This window comes from Gossypium hirsutum, chromosome A04 (assembly GCF_007990345.1).
Source record: "Gossypium hirsutum isolate 1008001.06 chromosome A04, Gossypium_hirsutum_v2.1, whole genome shotgun sequence".
NCBI classification, from domain to species: domain Eukaryota; kingdom Viridiplantae; phylum Streptophyta; class Magnoliopsida; order Malvales; family Malvaceae; genus Gossypium; species Gossypium hirsutum.
The window spans coordinates 66,254,369-66,273,259 of NC_053427.1; the positions used below are offsets into that span (position 1 = coordinate 66,254,369).

The following is an 18,891-nucleotide window of genomic DNA, read 5'->3' on the forward strand; positions in this document are numbered from 1 at the left end:
ATGACAATATCGAACAGAACCATATATCAGAATCCAAACCCTGCCTAGGCCTTATGCTTACACACCTCAGGTTCTAAATATTTAAATTCAAAGAAGATAAAAGATAGGCATATATACTTTCTCAATCATTTTTACAATGTCAGAATTAATAATAAAAAATGCCTGTCCTTCTTAATCATAATCAGAAATTTTAAAAATTGTATAATAAATCTATGAAATAATATATTATTACTGTGTGAAGGGAAATAAAAGAAATGGAAAAATGGAGGGAAATTGACTCACAAGTGATCATATATCCATGCAAATATCCGAATAAGCATCAGAACGTAAATACTTCAGAAATAATAAAAAGTTAAAGCGTAAGATAGAAGAACTGTACTGCACTGAGGCACTAGAAATTTATTGATAAAAGAGGTAAAAAAACGTTCTAAAAACTGAGATTCATTATGCTTGAATCAATAAAGAATAAGCACGAATAACAGATATATTACTCCTGCTTCTTGATTTATTTCCTGTGTGCAAAATATGACCTTTGCATATTGGTAACATTCAAAGGAAATGTAAAATGGTAAAAAGATACCAAAAACAAAAAAGAATGAACCATGGATTTAACCCCTTGGTATTTATTTCCCGTGTGCAAAATATGACCTGTGCATATTGCTAACATTCAAAGGAAAGGTAAAATGGTAAAAAGATACCAAAAACAAAAAAGAATGAACCATGGATTTAACCCCTTGGTTTTTATGGCCACCCTTAAGTGACTTTCAACAGATGTAGAGATCAAATCTCAACATCTGCTACAATTTTCCTTATTCATAGGCAGGAGGTGTCTTTTAATCTTTTTTTCATAGTTTATAGTAGTATTAGGTACCCGTGTATTGTTCGGAAATGAAAATGTATTTCTAAGGTTCAAAGGAAACACTTTCCTCACGTATGTCTTCAAGCTATCGAACTGTTTTAGTCGAGTCAAAGCAAGAAAATGATGGAAGCATGGCTGGCTAGCGGGCTTATCTTTATTCTGTTAGTTCCCAAAATTCCACCACTTCTTCTTCTTTCGAACCTCGGTTGAGGGGAAATCTATAATCGAGCACAAAGAAAGATTTAATGATATTAGAGGAATGAAACTAAAACACATAACATTAAACATGAAGATCCAATTTAAGTTCAATGCAGAGTCTAGCAGATTTCGTTTAGACTTCCCGACTATACTACCATGATTCTTCATTTAATCAGCTCAGTCCAAAATCTTCGTTCAAATACCACAGGACACTATGGTAAACAATCCCCTTTTATCTGAAACAATACATAAACCAGGACTTCGAGTCTTTTATACTACTGCTACTACGTAGCTCGAGTAAAGATAAATTCGAATAGAAGCTAAAGAAAAGAGAAAAGATGTAATATAATACCTCCTTGAAAGTGGATTGAGTTGTAGTGAACTTCGGCCCAAAAACTTAAGAAAATCACTGCATTGGTACACATAACACTTCATAAGTCATAGCATTTATGAGAAGAAAACAAGGCTTGATTATGTTGTTTGCTTAGTTTGCAAAATCAGTGGGAAACAAAAGCAAACAATAGTTTGGGAAGAATATAGCAACAAAAAGTTTTGGGGGGAGGCGCACTCTGGGCCGATCTCGGACCCTCAAACAAAGTATTGTTCCCAAAGTGTCTATGCTCGGTTTTAGCCTCGGGTTTTTGTCTCCAGACTCCAAGGAGAGCCCAAAGGGATTCATGGAGTTTAGTGGGAGCGCTTGGTCCACCAAGGAAATGTTTTTAGCATTTTGGCCTTAGTAGGGTTCAAGTATAGACACCCAAGCACAATACCTCTACTGTTCAAGGGTAAAACCGAGCATAGACACTCCAGCACAATACCTCCACTGTTCGAGGGTCTGATCAGCTGCTCAGAGGACGACACTTCAAAGGCTTCTCCTAATAGGAGAGACGACCACCCTCAACAAGAAGTTTTTCCTTTAGTTTAATTGAATGATAAAAGAATACATGATCCTACTTTATATGGAATAAAAAATTCTCCAAAATTCAATCAACGGGGAAGCAAAGGGCTAAAATTTTACCTCCTTTTGGCTTCTGGAAGTTAGGAATGATCTCGATGTAACAAGTATCCTTAAATGAAGTTAGAACAAAAATTCTCACACCATACTGAAAAAATTGCTAGTGTTAGACATTGAAAAAAAATTCATTTAACACTTAATCATTAGAAAAGTGAAAGAAAACCCGGGGGAGCTACAGCACATGGAAGGGAGCAAGAGACAGAAAGATCTATGCTTCTTCTTTGGGACACATAATGAAAAATGTTATTAGAACTAGATTCAGGCATCTAAAGAGATTAGGTCTAAAAATAGTAAATTAGTAATCATATAAGTTCGGTCACAACACAATTTCTTCAAAGAAAGGTGTTTGTTTATTATAAAATTTGTAGCCCCTACCGAGTCTGCAGCCGCTTGCAATGTGACATGATCACCCCACTCGCCACTCCTGGCATCATTCATAGATGGTATTAACATTGCTATTCTTTTGCCCATAAGCTTGAATGGTAAAAAACAAGGAAAAAAAGTTTTACTAATACTTGGACATCTTCTTCAAATAGTCCGCATAATCCATGGGGACATATCCTTCATATGCCTCTGAGTGGGATTTAAGCTGCCAAAACAAGCCATTGTAGTGAAAGCTACATCAGGATCATTAAATATCTTATACCTCAAAAAACAAATTTAATGTTCTGTGTGATCCAGCAAAATAAAAAACTAATTCCAGGACAACAAACCTTATTTACAACTTGACGTCTCACATTTTTGTGATTATCTGGTGTCCGATATATCTGATCTGACAGTGCACGGAACTGGAAACCAAGAAATTGACCATAAATATTGTTCTAGAAATGCAAGGGTTAAACCACAACATAAAGACAACACACCTGACAGTTACCATCTCCTTGGACCTTGAGCTCATCAAAACCGTATAGCTGCAACCTGGATACGGAAAGAAACTCCATTGATGTAAACCTTCATGCTAACATATAGAAGAAAAACAAAAAGAATAATCACCTGTTTAACAACCTTTCATGATCAGACATTGCTTCATCAATTGAAGGTATTTCGCCATTGATTCTAGGGAAATGCTGCAACAAACAGATTCAAATGCATTAGAAGAAAATGGCAGAATTGCAGGTTCTCATGCATCAACCAAAATTAAGTCATTTTAACAATTTTAAATGCAAATCAGAGGATCACGTAAATGGACATAATAAAAATAAATAATAAACGACAACACTTTTATAAGGTAAACTTACAGGAATAGGAATCATTTGATTCAACCTCTTGCCTAAATAATCATCTAGTATATAATATCCATCAGTCGGCTCCAAAGAGCTGGAAAAATCCTCCGAATCACTAGGGCTAGAGCACGAACTAGGTGGCACCAAAACATCAGATTCATCCTGGCCATATTCATAGGCTGCACATTGTGGCAAAATAAATTCCAAATAGTGGTAATCTTATAAATACCATGAAAATGATATAAACATGATAGGAAAAGCTTCTAGACACCTGAATAATTGTAGTTTGTTGCTAATGGACTATACCAATCATGAGGTCCACTGGATGCTTGCAATTGTTGTTCATCAGCATGAGAAAATTGAGAAGCTTCTGCTACATCGAGATGTGAGAACTCTTCCTGAAGGATACCAGCAATGACCTTATCATTCTCTATCTGGCTGCTTTGAGTATCCGTATGACCTCTAAAATCATGCATGTGATGATACATTTCACCATTATCATGCTGTATTGTATAACTATATACGGAAGGATAAAACAGGTCACCCCCCAGAACCCAATGCATGAAATCTGAATCTTGCTGATTCATAATCATCAACTTCAAACAAACACTTGACCATCTGTACAAGCAATTCTTAATTAGATATTTGTTCACACATAAAAAGAAAAAAAAAAGCATTTGGATATCCGTATTCATGCATGAAGAAATAAATCCTAAAACTGCAATTACCCTGAAAACCACAGGGCAAAGGCTCTGCTGCAAGCATCAAACTAAGAAACTGCAGCAATACATTTTCTTTGTGGAAAGTTATGGAAACCTAGAAAGCTAAGTAGTCATATCTATTTGCTCTAGTTTTTTCAAACTATTTAAGTCAATTGTCTATACAGCACCAAGTTCTACATGAACTATATTTGTATTGATGATACTTTGTGAAAGTTCATTCAAAATAATTAAAATTAATTGCAAAAAGATACTAAAAATTCTGTAAATAAACAAATGATGAAGTATCAATTTATTTTCTTCAATCTGAGGATACCTTCTCCTTCAAATATATCTTTAAAAAAAGTAAGCACTATTGATAATGAGTTAAGAATCAAGACCACCTTGTCTAAAAAGAAACCCAAAAGGAGTTATGAGAAAGATATTCTTTTCATTTCAGACAAAACCCCAAATAAGAATAACTTTGTAATAAAGGCAACAAAAAGGACTACATTAAAAAAGTTTGTTTTAGTGGATTTTCATTGCACCACAGAATAAAAATGTTAGCTCTCTAAATTTACCGGTGGAATCAATTCTATTCTATCCTAAAGCAACCATCTTAAAAGATAATAAATAAAAAATTGTCGAAGTCAAATTAGATAAAAATACTTTCTTTATTTACACTTTGATCTAGATCCAATTCTAAGATGCTCTCCACTTACGGTTTCATTTCTGAATAAACTACTGAAAATTTAATGACGAAAACGACAATTAATTCTTTAAGGTTTCTCTTATGCCTGGATATAATTTACAGTTCATACACACGATTTCATAACATATACAAAACCATGGAAACCACAAAGCACAAAACTCAAAATTTCCAAAAAAAAAAAAACACGTCGATTCAAATGAAAACTTGATGTAGCCGATCAAACATAGAAACACAAGGATTAAAAAGAAAAAATCCGAACTTTATCATTAAGCAACCTAAAAACATGAAAAAGAAAAAAACCCAGAATTCAGAAAACACTAATAAACAATACGAATTAAACCCAGAAATAGGTGATCATTTCCAAGTCCATTCAATCAAAACAATAAAAAAAGATCTGGAATTTACAGTACTCACCAAACCAGGAAGGTTGAAACTTTAGTTTCAAAAGGAAAAAACAAGACACAAAAGCAAACAAGGAACTATTTCACAAGAAACAATGGAGTACACGAGTGACTTAAGATAACGATCGAACGTTGAATTTTTTGAAACGAAAAAAAAAATACATAAATAAAAAAAGGGGAAAAAGCTAAAACAGCTTCATTTTGACGTATTTATAAACAAATTGTTGTTTCCCGCGGGCGTTAAAAAGACAAGCAAGTCCCGATCCGATTCCGTACGGATGGCCCTTTCAACCGTTGGATCAGAGTTTCGAGCGGACGTGATATTCCGTTGAGTTTAAGCGGCATCTTCTAATTCCATTTAATGAGTTGTTCTGAATTTTTAAAGGAGACCGGCGAATAATTGGTTTTTGAGTTGAAAACTATGCAAAATGAAGTGTTTGAGATCCTTCCATTAATTGGAGCAATTACGAGATCTAGGGCTGTAATTTCGTGAATTTGGTCTGCTTAGGTTGCTGCGAATTTGACGGTTCTGACCTTTGCCTTGAAATCAATTTTATTACCTAAGATTTCAATTAACAATTTAAAATGGTTGCTATTCGGAAAAAGAGAAAATACAATTTAAAAATGGTCCAAAACAGTCCAACTCCGTCCTCTCTCATATTCACATCAACATCATACTAGGTACCTCATCTTATTTTTATTCAAGTTTTTATATTTGTATCCACATTTGGATTTGCTAGTAAACTCAAACATTTTACGAGTTGCATGAAAATTGCAATAATTTGTTTATTTTATTTTGACAATTGTAAATTATACATCATCTTCATTTTAAGTACTCAAAATAAAATAAAAAATTATGATTTAAGTACTCATATTAATTATTTTGGTCAATTATAAGCGATTAATTGACATGGCAATTACAAAAATCAATATAATAATAAATTTAGCTCTTAAATTTTTACATATTATATTAATTTAGTTATAATTTTAAAAAATTAACTCTCAATTTATAAATTATCTCAATTTAATCCTAATTCTAAAAAATTTAAAGAAATATATAAAAATACATAAATATTTTTTTGAAAAATATAATAATAAATTTATATTTTATATAAATATTTATATTAATATTAAATAAATATAATTATATTAATATTAAATAAAATAAAAATCCCCCCACTCCCGTTGCTCTCTCCCTTCAAACCTCCCCCACCACCGTCCTTGTCTCCCTTCCCCTCACCCCTACTCAAGGCGATGAAAAGTTGTTAGTCTTTTTATTTTGTCTCTCAAAGATGGAATTGAAATAACTTTTTCTGGGAGATTTTTTCGCCTCTTATTTTCTGTTTTTCTTTTTTCTAAGAAGAAACAGAGAAGAGAAAAAATATAGGTAGAGAAAAATAGAGATAATGAGTATAGTGAATGTTAATAGCAACCAAGTTACATTCTTCAAGAGGCATTCTTGGTTGCTTAAAAAATGGGAGGGACAATGGTGGGGGAGGTCCGATGCAGGAGAGAAGAGGGACGAGGATGGGAGAATTTTTGTTTTATTTAATATTAATACTAATATTAATATAAAATTTAAATTTATTATTATATTTTTAAAAATATTTATGTATTTTTATTTTTTAGAAGTAGGATCAAATTGAGATTATTTGTAAATTTTAAGGATTAATTTTTTTAAAATTATGGTTAAATTTCTATAACATGTAAAAGTTGAGGACTAAATTTGTTATTATATCGATTTTTTAACTGTCACGTCAACTTGCTATTTGTGATTTTAACAAGAGTGACCAAATTATTAAACTATGTAACGTGGGTGCTTAAATTACAAACTTCTTATTTTGGATACTTAAAATAAAAAAGTTTTAATAGCTAATTGACTATTTGTGTAGTTCACCCTTAAAAAAAAAACAATACCATACTTTTTTTTAAAAGGAATTGGGCTTGCATTTAAACAAACAAACAGTAAGTCCAACAAGTGAAACCAACAGAAAATAAACCAAACAAAGCAAACCAAAACAAAAGCCCAATACAAACGCCCACTCTGGAAACAAAACCCTAAATAAACAAACGATAAGCAGTTCCAATAGCCAACTAGATGGCAATAGAGGCAGCTAAAACGCCAACAGGTCCCAATGAGAAAGAGACCAACCAGCCAGAGCACGCAAAAATCCAACAAAAAAGAAACTCAGCCGTCAATCCACATGCAAGAATCACAGATGTGGCACCAGAGTTGTCCCAAACCTACCAGAAAGTCAGCTAAAACCCCAATCACTCCTATAAGGACCAAAGAAACCCCAATGAAACATGCCCTCTAGATCTCACCACTTCCCCTTCAATCACCTCGCAAAACAACACGGCGATCAGCCTCCATTGTTCGCTGTACAAAATCAGGAACACACCCACACAGGTAAAAGTCCAACCCAGCCTTCAATCTTTCCTTTGCTAACAAATCGGCCATTGTGTTACCTGTACGAAAGACATGTTGAAATTCACATTGGCCAAAAAAAACCTACCTAGTGCTTGATGTCTCGGATATAGGAGCCAAGGACTAACGTATTAGACCAAAAGGAGTTGGCCTTTCGAATTATCATAAGGGTGTCGCCTTCAACAACCATATCTAAAAACCTGAGAGCCAGGCCCAAGCAGGCCACCTTAAGGTAAACAATGGCTTCAGCAGCAAAAATCGAACGTATGTTTCTGCTTACCACCTGGTGAGAACCCAAAACTGTTCCTTGGTGATTTCAAATAACAACTCCCACGTAGGATGTCCTAGAAGGTGCATGAAAAGCTGCATCAAAGTTTATCTTTAGACAGCATCCATCCGGAGGCCACCACTACTCAGGCCCAATCAGATGCCCAGGTAGTTTCTCCTAAACCACGTCTAACATAGGAGGTAAGGTTCAACCCTTTAGATTAGAACATGCATCTGTATAATAGCATTATCATGCACATGTTGATTCTGAGCATTCAAATAGACCAGAGAGCATACTGAAACAGCCTGGTTTAGACCCTAGTCGGAATAGTGGTTTTGGGACCACAAATCTGAGTCAGAAAAATACTTTTATATTATTTTCCATGCTTATTATATGTGAATTAGTATGTGTGAAAATTTCGTATGAAAATTTGATCATTTGTATGCTTAATTTGATAAAAGGACCTAATAACGTAAAATGTAAAAGTGGCCTTCTATTTGTTAAAGTGCTAAATTGCTATGTTTTATTAAATGTGGAGTCTTTATATTGTTATTAAACCATTAGCTTATTGGATGGACAAATATATCATTAGTTGGTGGATTTTTAATGAATGTTCATTAAGGATAAAATAGTAATTGATGAATTACTATGTGATTAATAATAAAAAATGCATGAAACTAGCCATTTGTTCATCATTTTTTCGAAAAACACAAAGAAAAAGAAAGAAAAATACAAGCTAGGGTTCGGCTACTGTTCACTTTGATTTAGGTATGTATTTTGTTCAGTTTTTGATAATTTTTATGTTTTTGTGATTGTTGCTTAGTGTTCTATCAAGCCCATGTCTAAATTTCAGAAATTTTTGATGATTTTGAGTTGATCCATTGATGAAACTACGAGTTTTATGAAGTTTGATGATAGTATATGGAAGCTTGATGTTGGGTTAACATGTTTTGTCTTTGAATTTTTGATGAATTTCAGTAATTTGGGCTAAATTGTGAAAATGAGAAATTGAGGGACTAAAATGTGAAATAAATGAAATATATCAGCTTATATGAACACTATGAAAATTCGGCTAAGCATGGGTATATGGAAATTTTGTATTTTTTATGATTTTTGTGATTAGGGACTAAAGTGTTAAAATGTAAAAATGTGAGGGCTAATTTGTAAAATGCCCTAAATGTGTGTTTATGGATTGATTTGAATAGTTTGTTGAATAAAATAGTTAAATTTGAATTTATATAGATCAAGAACAAAAGAAAATGAAATTAGATCAGGGGAAGTCGAAAGTTATCGAGTAGTCGACTCTGTTCGTTCAAATTCGTACGAGGTAAGTAAATATACAAATAAACGTGTTTGAGTTGATTTATTTATGTTTATATGATATTGAATTGTGATGAATGGCTACATGAGAGCTCAATATGTGATATCCGATAAATTTTCGATAATGTAATGACGTCCGAAAAGCCCCATACGAACCATAGGAATAGTTAGGATACATATGTCATGACATAGGATCCGATATGTGTTTTCGTGTAAGACCACGTCTGGGACGTTGGCATCGACTTATGATTTACGTGTAAGACCATGTCTGGGACATTGGCATCGTGTTTAAATTCGTGTAAGACCCTGTCTAGGACAGTGGCATCTATATTTGATTACATGTAAGACCACGTCTGGGACGTTGGCATTATACAAGCTTTCCGAGCTATTAGAGTATCCTTATTGATTTCGAACAGTTCAACGGGCATTTTGAGAAATGAATGAATATGAGAATGTGTACCCAAATTCAGGTACGTTTGAAATGTACATTCTGATTAAGAATGAAAGGTAAGTATATGTTTATATGTAGACATATGAAATATGTATGAATTATATGAGTATGAAATGTGTTATGTGATGAGTTTATTTGTATATGGCTTACTAAGCTTTTGAAAGCTTACTTTGTGTGTGTTTGCATTGTTTTATAACTATCGAAGCTACTGGGAGCTCAGGGATCGTCGAAGATCATCACCACACTATCGAACTCTATTTTGGCACATTTTAAATATATATATATTGAAGTATGGCATGTATAGGCTAGAAGTTTGTGAATATGTTTGGTAATGTGTATATCTAGCCATATGATATGGCTTGGTTTTGGTTATAATTATTAATGTCTTTTGAGCATAAACTATATGATGCAATAATGTTCATATGATGTGTTCATGAATGAACTAGTGATAAATGGTCAATTTGGTAAGTTGATAATGTGATTTAGTTGTGGAAATGTTATGAATTTGGCATGAGATTGGATGTGAAATATTGAAATAAGGATATGTTAGAATGAATGAGTTTGCTATGTGATTTTTGATATGTTTTGAATTGGTTAAAAAGGATGAAATTTGTTGTTAATGAAATGGCATGAATGTTGTAAGTTTTGGTTGTGAATTGGTTGAAAATTTGGGTACAAAATGTTTTGTTTTTGATGCTTGTAGGGACGACCCTTAAGGGGTGGCGTTTTGGCCTTGTAAATGGCCTATTTTTGCCCATATGGGCAGGGACACAGGCGTGTGTCACTGCAATGTTGCTCAAAGGTCATTTCGAAATGAGCCTGGGCAGACCATAAGGTCGCACACACGGGCGTGTGCCAGGCCATGTGGCCAAGTCAGTTTTGAGCATGAGCTAGACATACGGGTGTGTAACTGGCCGTATGACCCAAATCAGTAGCCTCCCTAATTTTCACATGGCCTGGCACACGGATGTGTTTTATGGCCGTGTGGACAAGTCAATATGTATGCCTTGTTTTGCCACGACCTAGACACAAGGGTGTGTCTAATGCCGTGTGAGGCACATGGCCTGCTCACATGGGCGTGTGACCTTTATAACTTTGAAAAATGTTTAAGTTTTGAAAAATTTTGTATGTGCTCGGTTTATTCCCGATCTCTTTCTAATGCTTGTTTAAAGTCTTATTGACCTAAGAAAGGGACTTAATATTGATATTTGATTATGATATGACAATGTTTGACTTTTGAATGTGAAATGTTTTTGAAATGTTCTGTTATGTTCGGTAATGCCTCTTAACCCTAATCCGGTGACAGATACGGGTAAGGGGTGTTACACATACACTACCTTTCTGGAAAGTGTGATTGGGAAAACTTGGACAATGTAAAATAACTGCTCCTGCAAATAGAAATCTGAAATCTCACTAGGCCATGTGATATGCAAGTTCGCCCAGATACCAGCGATGGAAGGACAGTCACAGAAGATGTGCTCCAGAGTTTTAGTAGCTGCTAAGCACGCAATAAGCATCAGATCGCAACCATCGATTGTATAGATTAGAAAAATTAGGGATAAAATTTTGAAAAATTTTCCATGTTGTAATTTTTATCTTTGATTGTAGTTATAGTTTCCATAATTTGGTAAATAATGGTTTGTAAATATCATAAACACTAGAAGAGGTAGATCGAAGGAGTAGGCAATAAACGCTATGAACCGAGAACTCGCCGGTAGCTTTCTCCCCACAAACCATAGTATCATCATGTGCATCCCATGTAAGAGGAATACATAGGACCTTATCTACAATGTCACTACCCAACACATTGGTAAGCAGCGCCTTATTCCACTATTTTGTATCATGATTAATAAACTCAACAATTAGCATATTAGGCGAATTAATATATGGAATCTGTAATCTGCAACCAGGTTGCTCGTGAATCCATGCATCGTCCCAGACTCAGATATGGAAGCTTGTATCCACACACCAGCTCAGACTCAAATTCAACAAGCCATTCACATCCCATATGCTCTTCTAAAAGTAAGAAGAGTAAGATTCCAACCCAAAATCTAGGAAATCACAATGCGGATAATACTTATGCTTAAAAATACGCACAACCAATGAATCGGGATTGTAAACTAAGTGCAGACCTTGCTTAGTCAAAAGAGCAATATTAAATTGAGCTAACTTCCCGAAACCCATCCCACCAGATCCCTTAGAGCGACATAAAATGGACTAGTCACACCAATGGATATCCCTGCGTCCCCCATGGTTTTTCCACAAAAACCAACTAACAATTTTTTTCCAAATCTAAACAAAATGAAATGGGTAATAAAAAAACAAAACACTGCAAAAGTAGGAATAGCCTGCAGAATACTTTTAATAAAGACCTCCTTATCACCTTGAGACAAGGGCCGAATACACCAGCTCTTTATTCTACTACACAAGTGGTCCTTTAAGTGTTGAAACGCTTTCTTTCTATTCCTCTCAACAATATTCGAAAGGTCCAAATGTAACAACCTAATTTTCAGTGGTGTCGAAAACAGTGATTTGATATCACTAAATCCGACAAGTGAGTATAAAAATTTAATAAATTAATATTTATTAGTCAAATGAGAATTTAGAAGTATTTTTGAATTAGTGAATTTTGTGAATTAAAAGAATTAATTAGGTAAATTGGGTTGAAAACGAGGTATCGAGATCTTGATTTCATAAACCGAATCATAAATATTTTTATAAATATTTACGAAGTGTTAGTGAATTAGTATTAAAGTTTTGTTAGAAATTTTTAATGTTTTGATAATTAATTAATTAAAAGGACTAAAGTGAAAAAGGTACAAAACTAGTCAATTAAAGAAATAGGGATTAAATAGCATAAGTAATAAATAAAGAAGGACTTAAAGGGAAAATTAGGCTAAAGTGAATGGCTGAAACAGTTAAGGCAAAAAAAAAAGAAATTGGGTGAAATAAGGGCAAAATTGGAAATTTTGCAAAATTAAACAAATAAAATAAATACTAAGTTGAAAATCTAGACATTTCTTCATCTTTCTTCAGTTAAAAACCCCATAGGAGGTCTTCAAGAAGCTGGTTTTTCATAGTTTTACTTCATATCAAGAATCTGATGATAAACGCGAAAAAGAAAAAATTTCTGGCTAGTCCCTGAATTTTTACAAATTTCACAAATTGGCCCAGGTAAGTTCATATGGTTGAATTTGCATGTATAATTGTTAATTTAGGAATGATATAATGTGTTATTTCATATTTTGTTATTGAATTATGAATATTATAAAAATGTGGAAATCAGAGCGACAGTTTAAATTGAGTAGAACGCAGGATTGAGTACAATCGTTCCATGATCAGTGATGAATTAACGAGTAAGACCATGGTTGGACCATGACAAAGTGTGGAATGTAAGACCATAGCTGGGCTATGGCATTTCAGTGAAAAAAATCATAACTAGATTATTGCATTATGAGCATAAGACCATGGTTGGACCATGGCAGTATTTGTGTGTATGTGTAAGACCATAGTTGCACTATGGCATCGTAATAAAGTGAAAGACCATAACAGGACTATGGTATTGTGATATGTACAAGACTATGGCAAGGCCATGGTAATATAAGTGTAAGACCAGAGTTGGACTATGGCATTAAGCAAACGATGTACTCAAATCCGTAAGAAGTTTTCTAATTTGATAAGAAATGGTAAGTGTTGTATGAATTAAAGTGATAGAATTCAATCATTTGTGATATTGAGCTCAATCAAGTAGATTCATCATTTGAAATTGTGATTGGTAGGGAATATTAATAAATTTCTCTATTTAATATTTTGTTATTATTGGTTTGGTAAGATTTATTTTAAAATCTATGAACTTACTAAGCTTTCATAAGCTTACTTTTGTGTGTTAAATGTTCATTGTAGATTAATAAAGAGTACGGAGGATCGGATCAACACATCGGGCGGCCACACTATCCAGATTTCACAGGTAGATTTTGTAAAACAACTTTTGGTTTATATGGCATGTATAGGATGGAATAAAAAAAAGTAAACTTATAATATGGTTATGAATGGATTTTATACATATATGTCAGTTTATGTGCATGTATTTAATAGTATCTATTAGTAGTCAATGAATGGAATTACATGGTAAGTTTATGCAAATGAGTAGTGTGATGACACATTAAGTTTAAACTTATTATTTAACTTTAATTGGTTGTTTGGATGGACTATATTAGTATAAGGAAATGATGTATGCAGGTTGATAGTGGAAAGGGTGAGAAAAGTGGCCTTAAAATGTCTATTTTTGTCCACACAGATAGATACACGGGCGCGTATCTTGACCATGTATGACACATAGCCTGGCACATGGGCATGTGGTCTGGCTCTGTGTCCCTTGCACCTTAAATTCAAGAAACAGAAGAATCAAATAGCTATGGAATTCAAAACTTAAAGTCTTTATATGGTAATTAGACCATTAATAAAAAGTTAGTAGATATTTTTGGATGATTCATCCATGGAAAATTAGAAAAAGACTAAGAACTAAATTGGAAATCAAAATTATTAAATATGATAAGTTAATTAAATAGAAATAAAAATAATTTTTATCATATTCTTCCCCAAAATATTTCATGGAAATCCTAGGAGAGAGAGAAGAAACTTTCTTAGCCAAATTGGGTAAGTTTTCTTGTCCCGTTTTTAATAATTTTGATATTTTTGAATCCGGGATAGCTTAATCTATCTATTTGGGGGATCAATTTGAAGAGTTATCAAATTATGGAAATTAGGTTGCGGATGTATATGCTAAAAAATTGAAATTTATGGTAGAAAATGAAAGGTTGTTGATAGATAAACAACTCTTACAAAGTGATTTTTGATGAAAACATTATTTAAGGACTAAAATGTAAATTTGTGAAAATTGAAGAAAAAATTTGAATTTTATAGAATATATGTGCTGTAAATTTTAAGGTGAAATTTCGGTTAGGCTATAGGGAGTAAATTGCATAAATTTCATTTTCTGAGCCTAGGGACGAAATGGGAATTTATGGAAAAGTTAAGGGCAAAATGGTTATTTTGCCTAGGATGTAAATTGAGTTCACTTGAATATGAAATGTGATAAATTGATGTAAAATTTACTCGTATAGATCTGGATAGACCAAATTCGGAGCTAGAACGAGAAAAGCAGGAAAATGTCGGATTAATAGATTTTACGTACACGAACATTTGTCGAGGTAAGTTCGTGTAACTAATTTTTGTATGTTTATATGTTGGAATTAAATGTTGCATTGTGAAATGTATAAATATAATATATATATATATGTGACATTGAAATTGTATCTGACAAAGCCCAATCAACGATAATGCCTGAAAAATGATAAATGATAAAAATGTTACTTTTATGCTTGAAATGAATGTAGAATGTGTTTATTTGAATTATATGAATGTTATGGATGTATGAAATAATCACAAGCCCGATAATGCTTGAAAAATTTTTAAATCCCAGTTGAATAAATGGAAAATCGATGGATATGTGATTTCCCGAAATGAATGAGGTCCTGCATTTGTTGCTGACAAGATTTAGCTCGGACGAGTAATCTTATTGACCTCATTACAGAAAGGATTTAGCCCGAACGGGTAATCCTGATATAAGTCCTCTCGAGCATAAGTTATGGCTTGGATTTAGCCCGAATGGGTAATCCAGATCAAGTTCCTTAGAGCATATGTCATAAAAAGGATTTCGCCTGGACTAGTAATCCTGTTGTATACATGTATGGCTCGAGAGTGTACTCTCTGAAATAGTACCTTATGGGTACCATTGAATATGAATTGACGGATCCTGATTTGTATACCTTGAATGTACTACCTGTGTATCCATCGATATTTCAAATAAATTCAATAGGTGCCAATCCAGACATGAGAAGATATGAATAATAAAATGAGTTATTATACATATCCATCTAAAATACAAGAAAATGATGATACATGACAAGTGATATATGAAAGTATGAGATAATGATATTTGATTATACATATCCATCTGAAGTACAAGAAAATGATGATACATGACAAGTGATATATGAAAGTATGAGATGATGATATTTGTATATAGAAATTATTTAATGAGAATGTTTATCCTTAATTATAGATTTGTACACCTTGAGTGTACTACTTGTGTGACATTGATATTTTGAATGATATGAATAAAGTTCTGACATGAAATAATCTGAACTCGAGATGAACTATTAGGAAATTTTACTTGTAATATAAAGAGATGATTTATACATGTTAAATGAATACATGTTGTGGAAAGCATATGTGCATGGAAACTTGATTGTTGTTAAGCCCATATATATATTTTGATGTTATTATGGAATATATGACTAACAACGGCAATGAGGATGTGTGTAGGGCTTGAGGTCAAATTGATTGAATATGTCTTACATAGTTACCTCAAAATAAAATGAATGGTAAGTTAAGTACCATGTTATATGAACTTACTAAGCATTTTATGCTTACTTAGTTTTATTTCCCTGTTTTAGAGTAAATCGGAAGCTCGTTGGATTGAAAGCTTGGTGGAGATCACTCACACTATCCATCGGCCCATGTCGGTACAATATGGTAAAGCAATTATGATTACAATGGCATGTATAGGTTATATTGGTCATATTGGCATGTAAATGTAAATGATTATTGAAATCTAGCCGTTGGAATGGCTAGTGATGATTATATTTTGGTACATGTATATATATGTATTTAAGTTTATTTTATGGAGATAACATAAATGTTTATTATTAATTGATTGAGAAAGCTTAAAATGAGTATGCTTATAGAAGGTAAATTAAAAGCATGAGTGCATGTAACAATATATCATATCAGATGTTATAAATTGCTTGAATTCAATGCTTGGATTGGTTGGTGTTTGGATGTAAGTTCGGTGCAGGAATTTGGTATGATTTTGGGTGAGAAATGAAGTTAGGAATGGCTTTATTTTGTCCACACGGGTGACACACGGGCGTGTGTCTAGACCGTGTGTGACACACGGCCTGGTACATGGGCATGTAGTTAGGCCGTGTGTTCTCTGCACCTTAAATTCGAGAAAATAGAATGCTCAGAATTGAGCACACGGGTAGAGACACAGGTGTGTGTCTTAGCCATGTGTGCTACATGGCCTAGCACACGGGCATGTGGCATGGCCATGTGCACAAGTCAGGGAGTTTCATAGGGTCGAACACAGCCTGTAGCACAGGCGTGTCCCAGGGTCACACGGGCATGTCCCTTGGACCACATGGGCGTGTGAGCCCTGTACCTTGGAAAAATTTTAAAATTTTGCAAAAAATTCTTAGAGTTTCCGATTAAGTCCCGACTCGACTCTAATGTTCGTTTTGGACCTCAAAGGTCCCCTTAAGGGAAGCTATGAATAAATCTCGATGAATGAATAGTAAATGTTTGAATTATCTAAAAATATTCTGAAAGTTCTGGTAATGCTCCGTAACTCTGTTCCAACGACAGATACGGGTTAGGTGTTACACCTACGCTGTGTTGCAAACCGATGGAAATAACCCGTGTTGCGATCTTCGATTTTTAACCAATTCGTACGAGCTTGCTGTTCCTAATAGAACTCCGCCTTGTCGGTCTCCAAATTCATTTCCAATCGTGCATTCAAAAGGTCCGTCAAATTATTGTCAGTCCTATCCATCATATCAAGAGCTGTAAGTTTAGTGTGCAAATGCAGCATTTGCCCGGCCAATCCACCCCATAAGCTAACAGCCCAACCTTTTAACCCCTGACAAATCATAGTCAACCGATGGGAAATACAACCCATACTGTTCTCCCAAAGTCGACGAATCTCAGATTCATAAGAATCCTTTGAGACCCACCAGGCTTTAAATCGGAAAGAACGCACCCTCTATTGGAAAGGACGCTCAGAGTAAATTAGGAGGAGGCGATGATTTGAAATCAAATGAGGCAAGTGTTTCAAGGAGAAAGAAGGAAATCAATCCCATCAAGAAGAATTTGCAACCCCTTGATCAAACCGTTCTAGAATATTAGAATCAACCAATCTGCCATTTTCCTAAGTAAACCACGAATCCTCATAACCCAAATCTTTCAGAAGACAATCCGACAAGGCATTCCTAAACTCCTTCATACACCGCTTGTCCTTAACAACCTCGCCTCTTTTCTCAAAAGAAAAAAGTATTTCATTAAAATCACCACAAACCAACCAAGGAAGACTCTGATATTTTCCCAAAGATCACAAGAATCTCCTAGCCTTCACATGAAATCGCACATCTAGCAACCCATAAAACCCTGTGAAGTGCCATTTATATAACACCATCACCCGTATTCAACGCTAGAATAGGGTTATGGAGCATTACCGGACTTATATAACAATTAAACAACCATTTAGCATACATAGCATCAGTTCATACATTCATCATTCAAACTCAATCAATTTGTCCCTTATACAAGCCTACAATGCCCTAAACATGCTTTGGGAATGGTTCAGGAGTAAACCAATGACTTAAGAAACTTTTACGAAACTTAGAAAATTTTCTTCAAAACAGGGGATGCATGCCCGTATGGCCAAGCCATATGTCTCACACGACCACTAGACATGCCCGTATTACAGGCCATGTGGACATTCGAAATGGGAGCACATGGATGTGTCCCAAGCCATGTCCAACCCCGTGTAACTCTCTGACTTGGGTCACACGGCCAACACACACGTCCGTGTGGCTAGCCTGTGTGCCTTAAAAATGGCCACACATGCTTATGTGTCAGACCGTGTGCTAGGCCGTACCAAACCTATAGGGTATACTGATTTCTACCACACGGCCAAGTCATATGCTCGTGTGTGAGGCCGTGTGAAGCATACGGACTTGATTTCTAAAACCACACCAGGGGACACACGGCTCTGTAACATGATCGTGTGTTACACACGGTTGAGACACATGCCTATATCTCTGCCCATGTGAACAAAAATAGGTTATTTACCAAGCCGTTTAGCCACCCCAATTGGTACACACCTTCACCTACACAAATGATTCCAAACCATAGCATAATATGCAATCCAAAACATCCAAACCAAGCCTAAATCCTACCATTTCAATACTAACCAATTCAAGGCACATAAGTACCACAATATGCTATCTTAATTCACACCATTCCTTGACTACTCAAATCATCAAAATGACAATTATCAAATATACATTATTAGGCCTAATTTCACAAGCATATATATATCCACAATTTAACAATTTACCATTCATAGTACCTATTATCATCAATCATCACATAACCATCAACCCAAATCAATTCACAAAACATAACTATACTTAT

At 34.3% G+C, this 18,891-nt stretch overlaps 1 protein-coding gene across 4 annotated transcripts; it reads right to left on the reverse strand.

The window, feature by feature from the left end:
* Positions 1-596: 596 nt before the first annotated feature.
* On the reverse strand, positions 597-5,641 carry LOC107948373 (OVARIAN TUMOR DOMAIN-containing deubiquitinating enzyme 12). 4 transcript variants are annotated; one of them, XM_016882891.2, is made up of 11 exons: positions 4,024-5,113; positions 3,567-3,913; positions 3,311-3,474; positions 3,066-3,139; positions 2,936-2,990; positions 2,786-2,860; positions 2,588-2,661; positions 2,448-2,496; positions 2,076-2,160; positions 1,410-1,466; positions 597-1,077 (listed from the first exon to the last, which is right to left on the reverse strand). In XM_016882891.2, the coding sequence occupies exons 2-11, from the start codon at positions 3,886-3,888 to the stop codon at positions 1,022-1,024; spliced, it is 1,011 nt and encodes a 336-aa protein (XP_016738380.1). In that variant the 5' UTR covers positions 3,889-3,913; positions 4,024-5,113; the 3' UTR covers positions 597-1,021. The 4 variants fall into 4 exon arrangements, with proteins under 4 accessions (XP_016738380.1, XP_016738376.1, XP_016738377.1 ...); XM_016882889.2 differs by adding an exon at positions 1,213-1,293 and having other exon boundaries at positions 851-1,077; positions 3,567-5,641; XM_016882887.2 differs by having other exon boundaries at positions 3,567-5,641.
* Between the last annotated feature and the right edge of the window lie 13,250 nt (positions 5,642-18,891).

Bases quoted from the DNA above. Each gene is read 5' to 3' on its own strand.
- LOC107948373 (XM_016882887.2), bottom strand. From the start codon at position 3,990: ATGAATACGGATATCCAAATGCTTTTTTTTTTCTTTTTATGTGTGAAC. The intron at 2,991-3,065 runs GTGATTATTCTT...TTCCGTATCCAG, and splicing joins CATGAAAGGTTGTTAAACAG to GTTGCAGCTATACGGTTTTG. The intron at 2,861-2,935 runs GTGTGTTGTCTT...CTTGGTTTCCAG, and splicing joins AAGGAGATGGTAACTGTCAG to TTCCGTGCACTGTCAGATCA.